Genomic DNA, 15,848 nt, shown 5'->3' with positions numbered 1-15,848 from the left:
CTGTTATATTTCAGCCACAATTGCTCTTTGTCCAACCCAAAACCTTCAGCTCAGACTATCCTGAGCCTCGGAAAATTATCACAACCACCCAGAAGAGATTAAGGTGTCACCCAAGGCAATAGCGGGAAAGTAATTCAGTAAATTTTGTCCTGGTGATCCTGGTAAGTGACCATAAATCCCTCCCATTTGCCAGGAACCCAAGAATCTTCCCAATTAATCCTATATTCTTATCCAATCTCCCCAGAAGCAATCAAAATGATATATTATTCAACAAATCTGGAAGTGAGTGAGGAACACCTCAGGCCCCAGCGAGGATCAGGGTTTTGATGCTGCATGCGTGTGTATTTTTATATACACATATATGTAAATATAGAATTGCCCTGTCTCTTTCTCAAACAACATTTGAAATAGAGGTTAAAGGGTAGAAGACTACAGAGGCAAAAGAATCTTGAAGTTATATGGCAAAGCACTGCTCAAACCAGTGTCCAAGCAGGACCTGCTCGGTGCCCCTTCACTGCTTTCCTCCAGTCACTTCTCCCTTCTTTTTGCCCTTCCCCAGACCCTGCACAAAGCTGCCTGCTTGCATGCACAGAGGAGAGCTCAAGCCCTAAATGCAAGACACATGAAAGATGCAAAGTTGCAGCTCTGCCTGGCCTTGTCCTGACCCTCCCAAGGGACTTCCCATACAGCTGAGTTTCTCCCAGCACCGTTAATGCCCCAAACCTGCACAGTCCGGGTGACTGAGGGGCAGCAGGGTTAGGCATCCACATTTGGGAGCACTACCCCATCACCACTTTGAACAGGGGAAGAACAGCATCCGCCTCCATACCCAAAGCTGGAAGCAGAGCTGCTGTACCTCTGCAGCTGGCCACACTGCCTTCTCCAGCGCACACCCGCCCACCAGTGTCATTCCATGGCCAGCACCTCTACTCCTGCACCAAGGTAAAATTTAGAAAACTGGGGAAAGCACGGCTAACATGGTCTTATTTCTCTGCTTTTCCCATCATCTAGAGTGGCCTGATTTTGTGAACAGCTATGCCTCCTGGTGGGCCTCCCACGTCCTGGACTGGCTGAAGTATGGAAAACGCCTCCTTGTCATCCACTATGAGGACTTGAAACAGAGCCTCATCCCCAAGCTGAAGGAGATGGTGGAGTTCCTCAACATGACAGTGACAGAGGACCGGCTGCTCTGCGTTGAGAACAATAGGGATGGGAATTTCAAGCGGTCTGGTGCTAAGCAGAAGAATTTTGAGCCATTCACCCAGGAAATGAAAGATCTTATCGACAGATACATCCTGACAGTGGATGAAGCCCTGAGGGGAAGAAACTTCACAGGGCTACCCAGAGAGTATGTGCCAAGATGATAGCGTGGTAGCACTCAGCTATGTTTAGAAATATATATTTTTTTTCATTAAAAAAAAAGACCTGTATAGCAGCTAAAGCAAAGATACTTGTGGAATCTGCTGAGTAGTGCAAATTCTCTCTACTCTTGGATGTTCTTCAGGGCACTAAGAGCTCCAAAAGACAAAACAAAGGATAGAAACCAAGGCAAAGCTACCAGTGTCTGCCTGCGTGTGCCCCTCTGTGCACAAACGGCCAGAACTCCGCAGCAAAGGGATGCTGCTCCTGCAGCAGGCATCTGCCACCAGGGTTGCTGGGGATTTCACAGCTACCGAGTTGGAAATGGGTATATGTAAAGGGAGAAAAAAAGTCTCAACGCTGACAAATGATTTTCAACGGAGCACTTAAGACAATAAATTCTATTCTTCTCAGCATGGTCCATGGCTTCCCTCTTCGGGTTTGCTGGCCAGGACGGGCTCCAGGCTCCCTGTGGGAGCTGAAGCAAGCCCTTACCAGGCAGGGTGAGGGGATCAGGCCCCCCAGGGAGCACCGAGGTGGTCTTGACAGATGCTGAAGGCTGCGCCACCACTCTCCAGAGCCAGCCAGCAAGGTGCTCGCCCCAGCTACTGCCGCTTGCTCCGCTTTGTGCCAGGGAGTACCCGGTGCTCAGCAGCCACCAGCGTGGAAGCCTACGAACGGCACAGCCTAAGGGACTGCAAGATGCTTCTGTTCGTGTGAAATAAAGGATTCCTTGAAAACCTGCCTGAAAACAGTAGTTTTAATAAAATAAGGAGTTTGTATAAAGGGAGCTGGGCTTCCTCTGCGTGTGTCATTTGTGCTTTAAAATAAGTAAATAGTCCCGTTCCACACACAGCTCCCTGTTTGTGCTTGGGGCACTTCCCCCCAGCCTCTCCCCCAGCAACCAAACTACCCTGACAGTGCTGCAGTTACAGACAACTGAGCAGATTTACAACGAAAGCCAAAAATCTTCTGCCATTTACATGACAAACACAGCCAGAAGAAAATCAGCTTGATTCTGATGCTGAAAATCCAGGTAAAGGCAAGTGGGGAAGAATTAAAAACAAAACACACACACACAAAACAGAACAAAGGAGGTTGTGGCAAATGATTTGGAAAGCTTTATTCAGCTTCCATTACCTGACCCCACTTAATACCCAACGTTTTACTTTTTCACATAAGCTGCACTATATAATGGTTGTCACTAAAACGTTAACAGAAAAGATAATAGTAGGCAACGTTGACGAATGTCACTCCAAGTAGTTGTAAAACATCACTGAGAGTCAGACAACTGACAGAAAAGTAGAATCCCTAAAATCCAACGAGAGGAAAGCACTTTCTTTAAATAGCGAATAACCATTCATATTCCTAAAGCAACACGCACACCGCACTGCACAATGCCTTCACATCAGCAAATACAAATTTCAGCCAACCTGAGCCTTGCTTGCTCTCACTGACTGGGGAGCAGCGTCTGGGCACCGCAGCACTCAGGCACCGGGACACGCGGTGGCGGCGTGAGGTCTTCCCACTGGCACCTGCCTGGGGCTGCTGGCCCGCGCCTTCGGAGTTCTCCCTGCCAGCCCCCTTGTAGCGGAGAACGAGCAACAAAGCGGGTAAATCTGGAAGCTGCAAAATAGGTCTATCACCACCATTACTGTGACTTAAAAAAGAGCAGATTCTTTTTGGACATAGGCATTAAAATGCTTGGGCACCAATTCCTGTCAGTGGATTTGGGCCATGTCCCATGGAATTTGAGCCCAGGCCTAGGCCAGTTGTGCAAATTCTTCACACGAGACCACAGGCCAGAACTGTGGGTCCACCACAAAACACGAGGATTGTGAGAAAGACATTACATTGCCATTACATAGCCTGGTCTAAATTTATGGAATCATTTAAGTACATACATAGGTCGTTTCACCACTGTAACTGGTGAGGATACAGACAGCTTGCAAACTCTCGAAAAGACTTTGTAATTATGTGCATGTCCTGTATTGAAGGCTCCAGGTGGCTAAAATTAGAACTGTAGAACATGAATATTCATAAACTCTGTGCATGCCAAAAATCAGCTCATTGTAGCTAACCGATACTCAATAAACGAGGTACAGAGGCTGCCTCTTTATCTACATTTTGTATGTAACACATACACACTCACTTTATATACGTAGGTATACAAAAAATACGTATGTATTAGTTTGTTATACTGTCTTAAATGAATACTCACAGAATGTAAGAGTAGACAAGGACTTCTTGGGCCATTGCACACAATCCCTGCTGCTGCCTGCACCACCGCATGTAAGTTATACTCACAAATATACTGACTTCTAACTTAAAAAGAATTGCAGTATTTTTCAACCCTTTCTCTCCTACGAAGGCTGCAGAATTTTTGTCACCTAATGGTTAGGAGTCATCTACAAACTGAGAACTTAATACATATTTGTAACTCATGCTTCTCTTTTTTTCTTCTTTCCCCAGCATCATCTGTCAGTTTAAGTCGCCCTTCTTATTTATCCCCAGGTGTGCTCACAGACACTGATCACATAGCCTCTCAGGCTCCGCACTGCAGGTGTAAATAACCTGCCTTGCTTTTGCCTGTTATCCCAAGTCAGCAGCTCAACAGCATTTGGCAAGACAGAGATCTTTGCCACCGCTGACCTCAGCACTGCAGCAAGTTTGCACAGCAGACACTGATGCTCACATGCTGCACTGCACCATAAGAATTTTACACAAGTATTACGCCAATCCATGCAATATGAAAATATGCATTTCTTACAAAAACAGTGTGCAAGTTTCACTTAGTCACTGATAGATGCACGGACTCTGGTCAGACACACAGAAGGAGAAAGCAAAGCACCACGTGTGTCTAGTGCTGTCCAGGTCATAAAGAAAGGTTTTTTTCCTTCCCGAAAAGACCACCTACCACTGATCACAAAGGACTTCTGACAGATTAAGACTTGCAAAACTCAACACAAAAAGATATATTTTTCCCATTCTTTCCACAACTTGATTTAGAGATTGCTCATCCTTTCCACTTCCCAAGGGATTACCTGTAAATAGAGAATACCCCAGAGTAACAGAATGTTTCAGATCCTCGTACACTGCAAGTTGCCCAGGCGGACCTCTTCATGTATTCAGACAGACAAAGCGGTGCTCTGAGTCCCGAACCCATCAGGTTCGAGAGGACAGAAGGCCCCAAAGAAGCAAGCTGCTACAGCCAGTGCAGACTTCAGACTGCATTTTACTGGGACCCCCCTGCTTTATGCCAGGTCAGGGAATGACACTAGCAACAAATCTACTGTAATCAGTCTAATTCATTTGCAACTAGGTCTGTCACAAATAGAAGCCTAGTAGTGAAAGTTAGGTTTTATTGATTTTTTTCTCCCCCTGCATCTGTTTTAATGACACATAGGAGCAGATGAAGAAAACCACACACACACAAGCAATTTCCCTGCAAGGCAAATTTTCCTACACTCAACAAGCTCTATGCTTATCATACTGAGCTTTAATTAACCAGGATATTTTGATCAGAAAAAATAAGCTATCATGCCATTAAAAGCCATGTTGATGTTCACTCCACATACATTTTTATTTTGTACTCAACAGTAGCATATTAGAAATAGAAACATGCATGCAATTCCCCCAAGCTTTCAGCTTTCTTCAGGAGTTAAAGCTATGAGTCATAAGCAGGCAGCTAGAACAAAGCCGAGATGCTACATTTGAAGCAATTGTGTTTTTTTTTTTTTTTAAAGGAGTTTAATACTTGAACTTTTCAAGGAAACCACTGTCATGATACACAAGCTGGAATCAAGACTCTCCATCAACTTGCAGCTACATTTTGTCTCACTGCCCACCAGGGTTCAGGTTACCCCCAGAGCAGCCCCCTTGGACCCTGACTGCTCTCATGCTCAGGCTATTGTCTTGGGAGCTCATCAACCTCCAGCTGTCCCACTGGGCTCAACCTACTTCTCTGAATACACAAGTTACTGATGCTCTGCATTCCCCCTCTCCTTCCAGAATAGCCAGTGCTGGAACCCACAGGACAAGACATCTGCAGACACTCACCCACCGCTACAACCTGTGCAAGGTCCATTATGTCAGTGAGCAATGTTCCGTGGGTGCTCAAGCTAAAAGCCCCAAAGATGATAGGCATATGGCCATGTTCCCTAACAAACAGACCCGACATAAAACATCCATACAAGCATAAGCTTACCATAAACACACTGTAACAGCACAAAAACATTAATAACTTTGGGAAGGCTTAACTTGAAAACACAAGCAATGAATGCCCCACCATCCTTCATCAAAGCCAAGATCCTGGAAAACTTTTACACGGAGGTGGGAGATAATCCCTCTAGAGAGAGGAATTTTGTGGGTATCTGTTTAAGATCTGCTTACCTCTCAAGTGCACTTGCACTCTTCTAGAGAGAGGGAGGGAAAGAAAGAAAAAAAAAGGTAAACCTGCCCAGGAAAAGAGGACACAATAGGAGAGAGAGAAATGGCTTTGCTTCCTGGAAACCAGCTGCAAGGTAAAACCTTTAAAGCAACACTTAAAAACATAAACATCATCACCAGCCTTCAAATGTAATTCAGCCATTCTGCATTGCTTTATTAATTTTCCATTAAAACCATTTCTGCTGAAACCTATTATTCACTGCTAAGACCAAGCTACTACTCTACTACAGCAACATTAACCTCCATAAAATAATTAAAGGATGGGTTTTCAGCAAGAGACCTTATGCGTCACCTCTCTGGAACTTAATGTGCCTTTCAATGGCCTTGAATATAATGAGATGTTCAAATATAGAAGGTTGAGTTACTGCTTTTTTCAGTTGTGACATTTATGCAGACAGTTGAAAAGCTGGATATTTATGGGTTACTTATAATTTACTTTTGACCCTTGTTAGTTGAGAGTAATCTTTAAGAAAGCTTCTCTTTTAATCTGATTTTTATATTAGCATTTAATTACTCTAACAAATTTGCAGATGTACAAATTAGAAAGGACCATAAGTCAGCTCTTGCCCTTTGAACCACAATGTCTTACAGAAAGGCATTTTTTTTTCAGCCTTCTTCATACTCAGACAAGCAAACATCTTTTTCCCAGCATTTGTTTTTCCTTATAGCATCTCTATTCTCAATTAACAGCTCTTAGCTCAGAAGTTTTTCTTATTGCAATACTCAGTCCGCCACTTGTACGCCACTGTTTGGTTCCAATCCACCAGGTTCTCAGAAGGTGACATAATGCGCACCTTCTCACAAATACAGCAACTCACACGCATGCTCAAGAAAATGCAAGAATCTTATCAGAAATTACAGAAGTTCCACACATGGGGCATAAGCGTTGTAAATGGATCCAGTATGGACCAAGCCATCTGTAACAGCAGCAAAGAAAAAAAAGAGAAAGCCTGCTCTTAGTCACATAAAATGGTGTCAAACACTCCCATAAATGAAAAGAAATATGACTAAAGTACATTATTAAAATGAAATGTTTTATGCAACAGTTAAAATGCTGTGATAGGCCTAAAGATTTTTAAATGAAATTAATTCTCATTAATGCTCTCCCATTTCATCAAGCCAGACTTCCTCCCCTCTCCATTCCCTGCAGAGCTTCGTCTCAGCCCCATTTTTGGAGCCTGCTCCTCGGACCATGGCCCAAGGCTCCATCCCTTTCTGTGCCCCGCGCCAGGACCAGCCATGGAAGCAGCAGAGGAAGCAGCCCTCGCCTGGGGACCGAGCCCTCGGCACCTCCAGAAAGGCAGAGCCAGCATGGAGATGAGCAGCACAGGAAGGGGCCATGAATCTCAGAGTTACCGCTGCCCCAGGCAGAGGACAGATCCTTGGAACTAGCCAGTGGCAGGAGAGGCCAATATTTAACCTACTTTTAAAGCATAAGGACATGCCAGCGGCGTGCATCAAGCCTGCTCATTCCTGCCAGCGAAGCTAACTTCGCTTCACAGACAGCAGAGCAGGGGCCTGCTGCGGCAGTGCTGCACTGTTACGAGTGGGTTGGCAATAGATCTGGGGAACCTCAGCCAGCCGCAAGTCGCTGCGGGGACGACCTCCTTGCTACCCAAGTGCCTCCCGTACGACCAAGTTGCATGTGAGGGCATTTGCCAAGAAATCCTACAGCCCCATTCCCTGGAGAAAGCCAGGGCTGGAGTGGGTGGCATCACTTAGCCCAGCCAGAAACCATCTCCTGCCCACCCTGGGGACGCTACTCGGTATTTTGCTGAGGTTCAAGGCTCACCCAAGCCTTGGCCAGTGATCCTTCAAGTCCTGCCCTTGTGCAGCGAGTAACATCTGGCTGCCCACCTGGCTACTGCTGCAGCCTTTCAGTGGTGCCAAGTGTGGAACATCGATATTTTCAGACTGGAGATGCTATGCAATCACAAGCTCTTAAAATTATTGAAAGGGAGAATAATTTCCTCGTGTGGACCATAGTGGAGAGATTTTTCAAGGTCAGTTCTGTATCAGTGGGGTGTGTCAGAAGAAATACTGCGTAAATAGAGCACTTCCTGCAGATATGCATTGACTGGATTACAAGCAATTATCATAAAACCACTGCAGAGGCAGAACAAACGATCATAGCCTTTGTTTTTGTAAGATTGGTTGAAAGTCTGCATTAACCTGTAATGCTTCTAAAATAAAGCACTTAGCACTGCCTTAGCAAAATTACACAGCTCATTTCATAGAAGAAAATTCATGTCACAATGGATAAAAAATACAGATAGGGGAATGATTTAAAAGAAACACCTTGCTAATGACAAGAACATTTCTTTGACGAGTGGGCTTATAAAGGAGCAGTCTGAAGTAAAACTGCATCCTTCATGAAGCATCAAATATGCTGGAAAATAAGCCAAATCTTCCATGCTGACATACTCTATTAAAATGATGCTGTAGAAAATTGTTATACACATGCAGGTAGGTGTGCACATAGCCACATGCACCATCGGGGTCCCGTCCTTCAGGCAGGGACCAGGAGGTTTGGCCTTGCCTCTGGTCCCCTGGAAGGAGAAGCCAGTGTGGGGCCACCGCACTGCCTCGGGGTGTGCAGGGCTGGGACCAGCCCCAGGGCAGCCCCACGCCCCTCCACGCACTGGAGCAGTACCTGCACTGAGCAGCCTCCCAAGGGACCCAGGTACCTCTGCAACTGCACTCCACCTTTTTTTTTGTTGTTGTTGTTAAACGATTGTGCAGAACACTTGTTTTCTTCTAAACTATATTTCTTTTGCAGCCACTCGGTTAAACAGATTCCACTGTGCCTGTTTTATGCCTCTCTTCATTCTAGCAGAGACTAAATTAAGCTTTGAAGTTTAGTGAGAAATCCCAATGGCATAAGACTTCAATGTTATTTCCTGAATCTTGGAGAATTAAAAAAGGTAAAGTACAAAAGGAAAAAAAAAAAAAAACCACTCTTCTGTTGTTTCCTACAGCTTGATTCTGAAATGACTGGCTTTGAAAATAACCTTAGTGCCTAACTTTATGCATTATTCATATATATATTAAAACATGTAAATACAGTTTTCAAAGGTTAAATAAAACTCCTTGCCTATACAGGTCACAATTATTTAGCATTTTGATAGAGCAACTTACATCATAAATATTAAATAGCAGAGAAGGGAAAAAAAGTGACCCCAAACAAACACGTATTTTTCTCCTCAATATTGAACACGTACATATCACTCAGAAATCTGCCAGACCACAAACACAGAATCATAAAAGTTGGAAAAGACCTCCAAGATCATCTAGCCCAACCTCCTTCGTACCACCAATATTACCCACAACACGCATCAGGTTTTTCAAAAAAAAAAAAAGTTAAGCATTTTAATTTTGCCTAACACTGTGTAGCTGCAGGTTTGTCATTGACTAAGGATGCAGTCTGCCAAAATGTCTACTTGCAAGTTTTTTTCTGGCATAGTAGTAGTCTGAGGGGAGCAAATAGGAGTATCATTTTAGTTTTTAGACGTAATTATGACAATTTAATCCCAATTAGAAAACAGCAAATTAAGTGCCTCTGTTTTATTACTACAACAATAAATATGATGCACCTGGAGTGGACCTATTATGCATTAGTCTGGACTAACTTAAGGCTGTGTCCTCCTCTATTGCTGACCTGATGTACCATACAAAAATCTGGAGATACTGTGAAGTTCAGACAAAATTGTCTCAAGGAGCAGATCAGGTGATGATTAAAGTAATTTCTTTTTTTTGTTGTTTTGTTTTTTAAACCATCCCCATCTGGTGGACCTGGGCTCCTGCTGCAGCCAGGCCGGGATGTTGCTGTAGGTTACGCTGCTGGCAAGCCCCTTGAAACAGAGCTACTGAAAGGTTCCATAGAGCAAACAACATGGTCAAGCAGGCACAGTCCTTATTACCCGAAGCGCTTGTCTTACAGGATATATTGCTGGAACCTGTTCCACCAGCAGTGCCTGGAGGCATGGAAACTAGGTGAGCATCCCCACAGTCTGCAGCAAGCATAGTAACTGATACAGCACCAGTGTGCATGGCTTGCTTGAAGGAGAGATTGCACCTCAAGCTGAGAGAGACATAGCAAGCACAAACATTCCTTGCCTAAAGGGCCTTTTCCAAAAAAGTGATAGTCTTACGTATGTGCTTATTTTAATGGCTGCTGTGAGAGGCTCCAGTAAGCCTCTCACCTTTAAACCAAAAGTTCCTGTAGCAACTCACATAGCAGAAACACCATGGAACATTGGCAGTGACACACACGGGAGGAGATTTCTGTGAAGGTGTTCACTTGTAATTGCCTCAACTAGAAGAGCTTACTGGGAGATTACATGACATTAAAATTAAGCATGACTAATTTTCAGCTTCCACTATGAAATTTGATGGCCATTTTCTAACCCTTTCTATCTACAGCAACATAGTTCTCACCAGTGATCTCTAACATGTGTAAGAGAGAAGCATGCAAGAGGAACACTAATGGCTTGCTATTAAAATCTCTATTGTCTGCAAGGGAGAATACGTAGATAAACACTAAACGTGAGAGTCCATGTTTCCTACTGTACGCAAGCAAGCCAGGAACACAGTAGAAAAGCAGAGTAGTAATGGCAGGCTGCACAACATACTAGGTCCCTAAAGTCCCTGGAGTGGGTGGAGTAGTTCCCAATGCTAAATACCTATACAGTGGAGAAAAGAGACTCTGAAGTTTCATAGAAACTAAAATAAGTTGCTTTCTCAAATGTGATTGTAACAAACAAACAAACAAAAAACAAATTACTCATCAGGGTAAGTCTTCCTCATGCTGTGACACACCAACTAGACAAATATTCTAAATACCTAACGCCTCTGCAAATTCTGTGTTCTTTGGTCGAAGATACCATTTCACCCACTGCTGTCATTACTAAACTGCTTTATCAAAGGCAGAAACAGGCCTGGGCTTTCAGCATGCATTCATTTCTTCTTAGGTTCATTCAGAAAGGGGAGAGGCAAGTTCTGCCTTTGACAACTCTTTACCAGGGGTGAACAGGATTAATCCTAATTGCCAGGGACAGAAATCCTGTTAGGCTATCCAGTCCAGCAATTTGATAGCACTGGATATTCCCCCAGGCTTCTAGTGCTTTGTTCAGGCTGTCTTCGAGTTTTGTGTTGATGCCCATAACCAGTACGTAGCACCTCAAGCTAATTGCATTGCTAGGGAATGTCAGTACATCTCACGGACCCTCTGGCTCCCTGGCGCAGGTCACTGAGGCACACTGGGCAGCGGTGTGGTGCCTCACATCAGAAGCTGACAAGAACATTTCTGGCTGCATACTCCTCCTGCCTTGTCAAAAGCTGCTTATGGAAAAAGGCAACGTGCAAAGTGTGCCAAATTAAGAAAGTCGACTGGGGAGGAGAGAGACAGGGAATGCAACTGCTAAGTAGCATTTATAAAAAAAAAAAAGCTTTGTTTTAGTTCAAAGTATGTTAAGTTTACAATTTCAGCTTATGGTTGTTTGAGAAATGACTGAAGGTGAAGCAACATTTACCAGCCTCTTTTCTTGCTCAGACTAATTACTTTCATGCACACACAAATTGTCCTTTCATCTCTCATCTAAAGTAACAGCAATATAAGAAAATGAAGAAGTATAAACAAATTGAAACCTCATATTTGTTCTGGGACAGCAAACTAAGTTTTCCACTCAGATCCACGACAGCTATAAGTTCTGATTTTTTTTGTTTTTTAACATTACAAACCCTTACAGAAATTCTATTTAGTCTCCAGATACAGAAGGTATAACAAAAATATTTTCCAAGTATCTTCTGCATTATTCTGCCAAGGATTGCTGACAACGTTTTATTTGTTATTACCATAAACATGTGGCCAGTCATCGGTAGAACAGAATGTTTAACTAGTAGTGTAAAACTACTTTGTTAACCTCCTTACAGAAATTCAGGAGACCAAACAACTTAGAAAGCTTCAGAGAAGCTCTGCTGTGCCCCTGTCAAACTCATCTTCAAAATGCAGAACAAGTTCTCATCAGCTATAAAAGTATTTCAGGTTGTTTTAGGTAGAGGACTTAAACCAGAGGACTGATTTTAAAAGCATACATTTAATTAGGGCAAGTAACAATCCTGTTTGTTAAGTTTGAGACTATCTCTGTGGAAAAAATTGATAACCCAGATACCTAACGTTCAGTAAACATCACATGGCACAAGACAGGACAGAGGTGTTTGCTTTTTGTTCAATGAAATCTAGCTACCAGGGATTGATGCCTGCAGCCTGGAGCTGCAAATATTGGGAAGGCATCACAAGAAACCTCATTTCCACTGAGCCTCTACAAGAAGCTGTTAGATTATGGATGGCTTGAACTAGAGCAACCAGAATTGTTCCTCTATATATCAGAACATAAAAGTCTCGTCTATCCCATCATTATCAGTGCTGGAAGCATAGTAAATTTTTAATTTTTTTTTTTAAAGTAGAATGGAAAATCAGAATGTTTTCTATTTAACTAATCTGAGAATTAATTAAAATAAAGATTAACTGTCAGTTGTGAGCATCAACAAACACATTATACTAATAACAGCTTATTACATTATTTTTCTGCTAGAATGCAATATTGATTAGAAATCCTTGGAATGGAACAAATTGAATATTTGAGCAAATTTAGTAACAACTGTTTTCTTATAAATGCAGGTGCTCATTGTTTAATTTGAAGGGAGCATGTGGGTGAGATCCAGGCGTGGGGGCCCAGTGCAGCCACAGCACTGCTGAGCAGCTGCCACCAGCCCCAGCATCCTTCCCCACACCTGATGCCCAAGCTCACCCCAGAAGCCACATGTTGAGCCCAAATGCAGGACCAGCTCCTGGCCCACCCAGGGCTGCTGCCAGCATTGCACGTCCATCGAGACGCACGGACAGCTCTCTATGCGCGGGGACTGATCCCACGAGAACATCGATGGTGCTGAGCCAATACCAAGAAAATGTGCAGAAGTAACAACAGCATCCAGAGATTAGTCACCCTCTACTGCAGACATTGAATTCACTGTACCTTGCACTTAAATTTCTGGATACCACAGCTACAACTTAATCAGTGCTGAGATCTTGGAGTAATTAGCTTATCCTAACTCAATAACACAGTTTCCGAACAGCTTGCTGAAAAATCATACCCAGCAAGAGAAGTAAATTCCACTTGTTTTGCAGTGTGTGGTAAAAAATGTCTCTGTGCTGACCATGAAGAACTCTCCTGTGCCACAACAGCATGATTTGGGCTAGATGCCCGTTTCAATCAGCATTGTTAACAGCACAGAACAGCCATCCTCTTCCAGTGGGTCTGGCTCTGGGTCTTAAAACAGTCAGTGCACACATTTAAATTAGGAACAATAGTACACACATGCTCTATAAATAATTTTCAGTGTATCACCAACATACAGAAACCTCAGAAGGCAGATAAAGACTTTGATAGTGTCCATGTTTCAAACCATTCCAACTTTCTTCATTTTTAATTTCTGTATTATTTATGCTGATTTAAAATTTACTACTACTACTAATCCGGTTGAAGATTCTTAAGTTAAGTACCTGTAAGGGGGAATGGGGATGGACACTAACAGAACTATACTACCAAATACTAGATCGGCTTATTCTGCTTGAGCTATGTATAAAATACACATTTTGTTTCAAATGCACCACAAAGACCTTAAGAACACCTTTTCTGGATCCAGTCCCAAAGCTGACACATGCTGAAAATCTCCTGCTTTCAGCCTGGTGACTGCACCAGGCCCCAGAGCCCCGCAGGGTTGCAGCCCTGCTCTGCCATGCACAGTGAGAGCACGGCCCCAGCACCACAACCCAGGGCTGCTGCGGGTCAGCCCCTGCCCACAAGCACCGCTGCCCTGCCCAGGGTTACGGAGGGTACCAGGGCAAAGAGGAAATCTGAGGAGAGACTGCGAGAAGAGGCAGCCTAGGGACGCTGAAAGCACCTGCTTTCAAGTTACAGAAAAAAACATTAATGCACTCACTGGAAAGCTGGGCCACTGAGTCGCATCCGCTAAGCTTAAATTCCCTTTTGTACCTACCACGGCCAAGTTTACAAACAGCAGTTCTGCTGTGTTACCGAGTACTTGCTCTTACAGGAAGTCAAGAAAAAAGAGCAAGCAGGTTTTTAGTAATTTGTCTCAATGTAGGCTTTAAACCCTCAATTTATCTCTGTCATTGCCAACATTTAGTTTAATCTGTTGCTCTGTTTCTTTCTCACTGCTAAGAATCCCAGAAGGAACTAATATACATAAAGAACTGAATTTCAATTAATGCAGGCTTTTGCTAATTTTTCTAGCACGTAACTAAGAAACATTTTAACTCACTATTTTCTCATTGCTGAACCTCTAGAGAAAACGCTTCCACACATTTATTTTTTATGCAAGTTGGTATTTATCACCCAACGTGGCAATGGCATTGCTTGCAAACCAAACCTTCATGGTATTGACTCTATCTTCTACCTTCCCAGAAGTAAATATTTCAATTAAACTGAGAAGTAATTTAAATATTAGCATGAGGTTTCCAAACCGATTTAAATAATGCCCCAGCTGCACATTGCCTAGTTCTCATCTGGTTCAAGCGTTTTAAAGGAGAACATACAATATTAACCGAACACATTTCATATTCCTTCAATACCACACCACTAACACGACTAACACCAAGGCAAACATTAAAAATACAGGTATTTGCGTTCACCAGAGGAGGAAGAAGCAATGTCTATGGTACATTTAAACAGACTTGTCGCATTCTTCTGTAAAGATAGACCAGGCCCGTAGCGTCAGGGCACGTCAGAGGGGAAGGGGCCGTGCAGAACATGCGGCTGGGACCCAGCTCGGCTGGCAGCCTCAGCTTTCTCAAGGAGGGTAACACCGAGTACGGGGGTGTTATGCGCAGGGCTGAGCACCTCACCAGCCTGGTGGCTACGCTCAACAGCCAGCAAGCCATCTGACACAGCACATGCATTAAGGTAAATGCACTTCCCCCAAAGACAGCTGGATTTCTAAACAGTACGTTTTCACTTTTTGATAAAGCCATTAAAAAACTCAGTATGCTCCCCCTACTGAATCTTAACCCCTTCCCCAGCTGAAACCTTTACCAGAACTCGAAGCAGAGCAAATGAGAGCATTTTACTTACCAAGAAAAATGGATATTTGATAAACCTGTAAGACTGGGCAGGCCTGCAGCTGCTGAGAGTTCTCATCCAGTCAGGGATTTCCTCTGTTGCCATTCAGCCTCAGTACAGGCCGACAGCAGAAGCACTGCTGAGAGCCCCTCTGCCCCCCGGCCACCAGCCCGGACTCCCTCCTGTCAGGGGAGCCAGGCTCCGAGCCCACCGCTTCACGCACCTCTCCAGCATGGCAGGGCACAACTAGCGCCTCACTGAGGAGAGGAGACTCTGCCCACCCCCGGGAACACCCCCTCACCAGCCCCTTATTACCCTGTCTGAGACACAGCTGACGTGCCAGCAGGCAGGTGAAGCCTTTCTAAACTAAGCTGGTTAACCCTGGTGGGAAAGGGAAGACAAAAGACTTCCTTTTTGGTGTGTTGTTGACACGAGTAACTCATGCTGACGCTGCTTTGTTAAGGTTACGCGGCCCTTTCGGGAACGACACCAAGTTTGGTTGTGATACTAAGGATGATGAGCCTTGGGGCCAAAGAAAAGCCCTTGGCTACATCATACTCACCCAAAGGACAGTGGCCAAGTCTGTTAACTTCTCAGCGAAAAGCCAAAGCGCACTAACATCAGCTGGGAGGTGATGCCATATACTCTCACGATGGTTATAGATCAGACACTTTCATTGCTGCATTTAATTTTTTAGCCATGACACATCCCGCCAAGTTGCGAGCAAATGCCCTTTGGGACATACCCAACTGTGCTGACTGCCGGGGGACAGGGTGCAGCTGGTGGGGGGCAGAGCTGCCAGGCAACAGCCACAGAACTGCGGAGCCTGCCGGCACCCCGAGGGGCTGAGAGAAACAGCCCCACACCGGCATGGGTGCACACACCAAAATCATTGCAAAC

At 44.2% G+C, this 15,848-nt stretch overlaps 1 protein-coding gene and 1 long non-coding RNA gene across 9 annotated transcripts in view; one reads left to right on the top strand and one right to left on the bottom strand.

Annotated features, from left to right (window-relative positions):
- The window catches only part of WSCD1 (WSC domain containing 1), a 30,178-nt gene extending 28,029 nt beyond the window's left edge, over positions 1–2,149 (top strand). For both annotated transcript variants that reach the window (XM_083805988.1, XM_083805989.1), the window contains one exon: positions 1,012–2,149. In XM_083805988.1, the coding sequence (XP_083662114.1) occupies positions 1,012–1,364 (353 nt within the window). In that variant the 3' untranslated portion in view covers positions 1,365–2,149. The remainder of the gene's footprint in view (positions 1–1,011) is intronic.
- The window catches only part of LOC310884337, a 186,659-nt gene that overhangs the window by 158,971 nt on the left and 11,840 nt on the right, over positions 1–15,848 (bottom strand). The window lies entirely within an intron of this gene.

This window comes from Anser anser (assembly GCF_964211835.1).
Source record: "Anser anser genome assembly, chromosome: 20".
In the NCBI taxonomy this organism is placed as follows: Eukaryota; Metazoa; Chordata; class Aves; order Anseriformes; family Anatidae; genus Anser; species Anser anser.
This window is presented reverse-complemented; position numbering and strand designations above follow the sequence as displayed.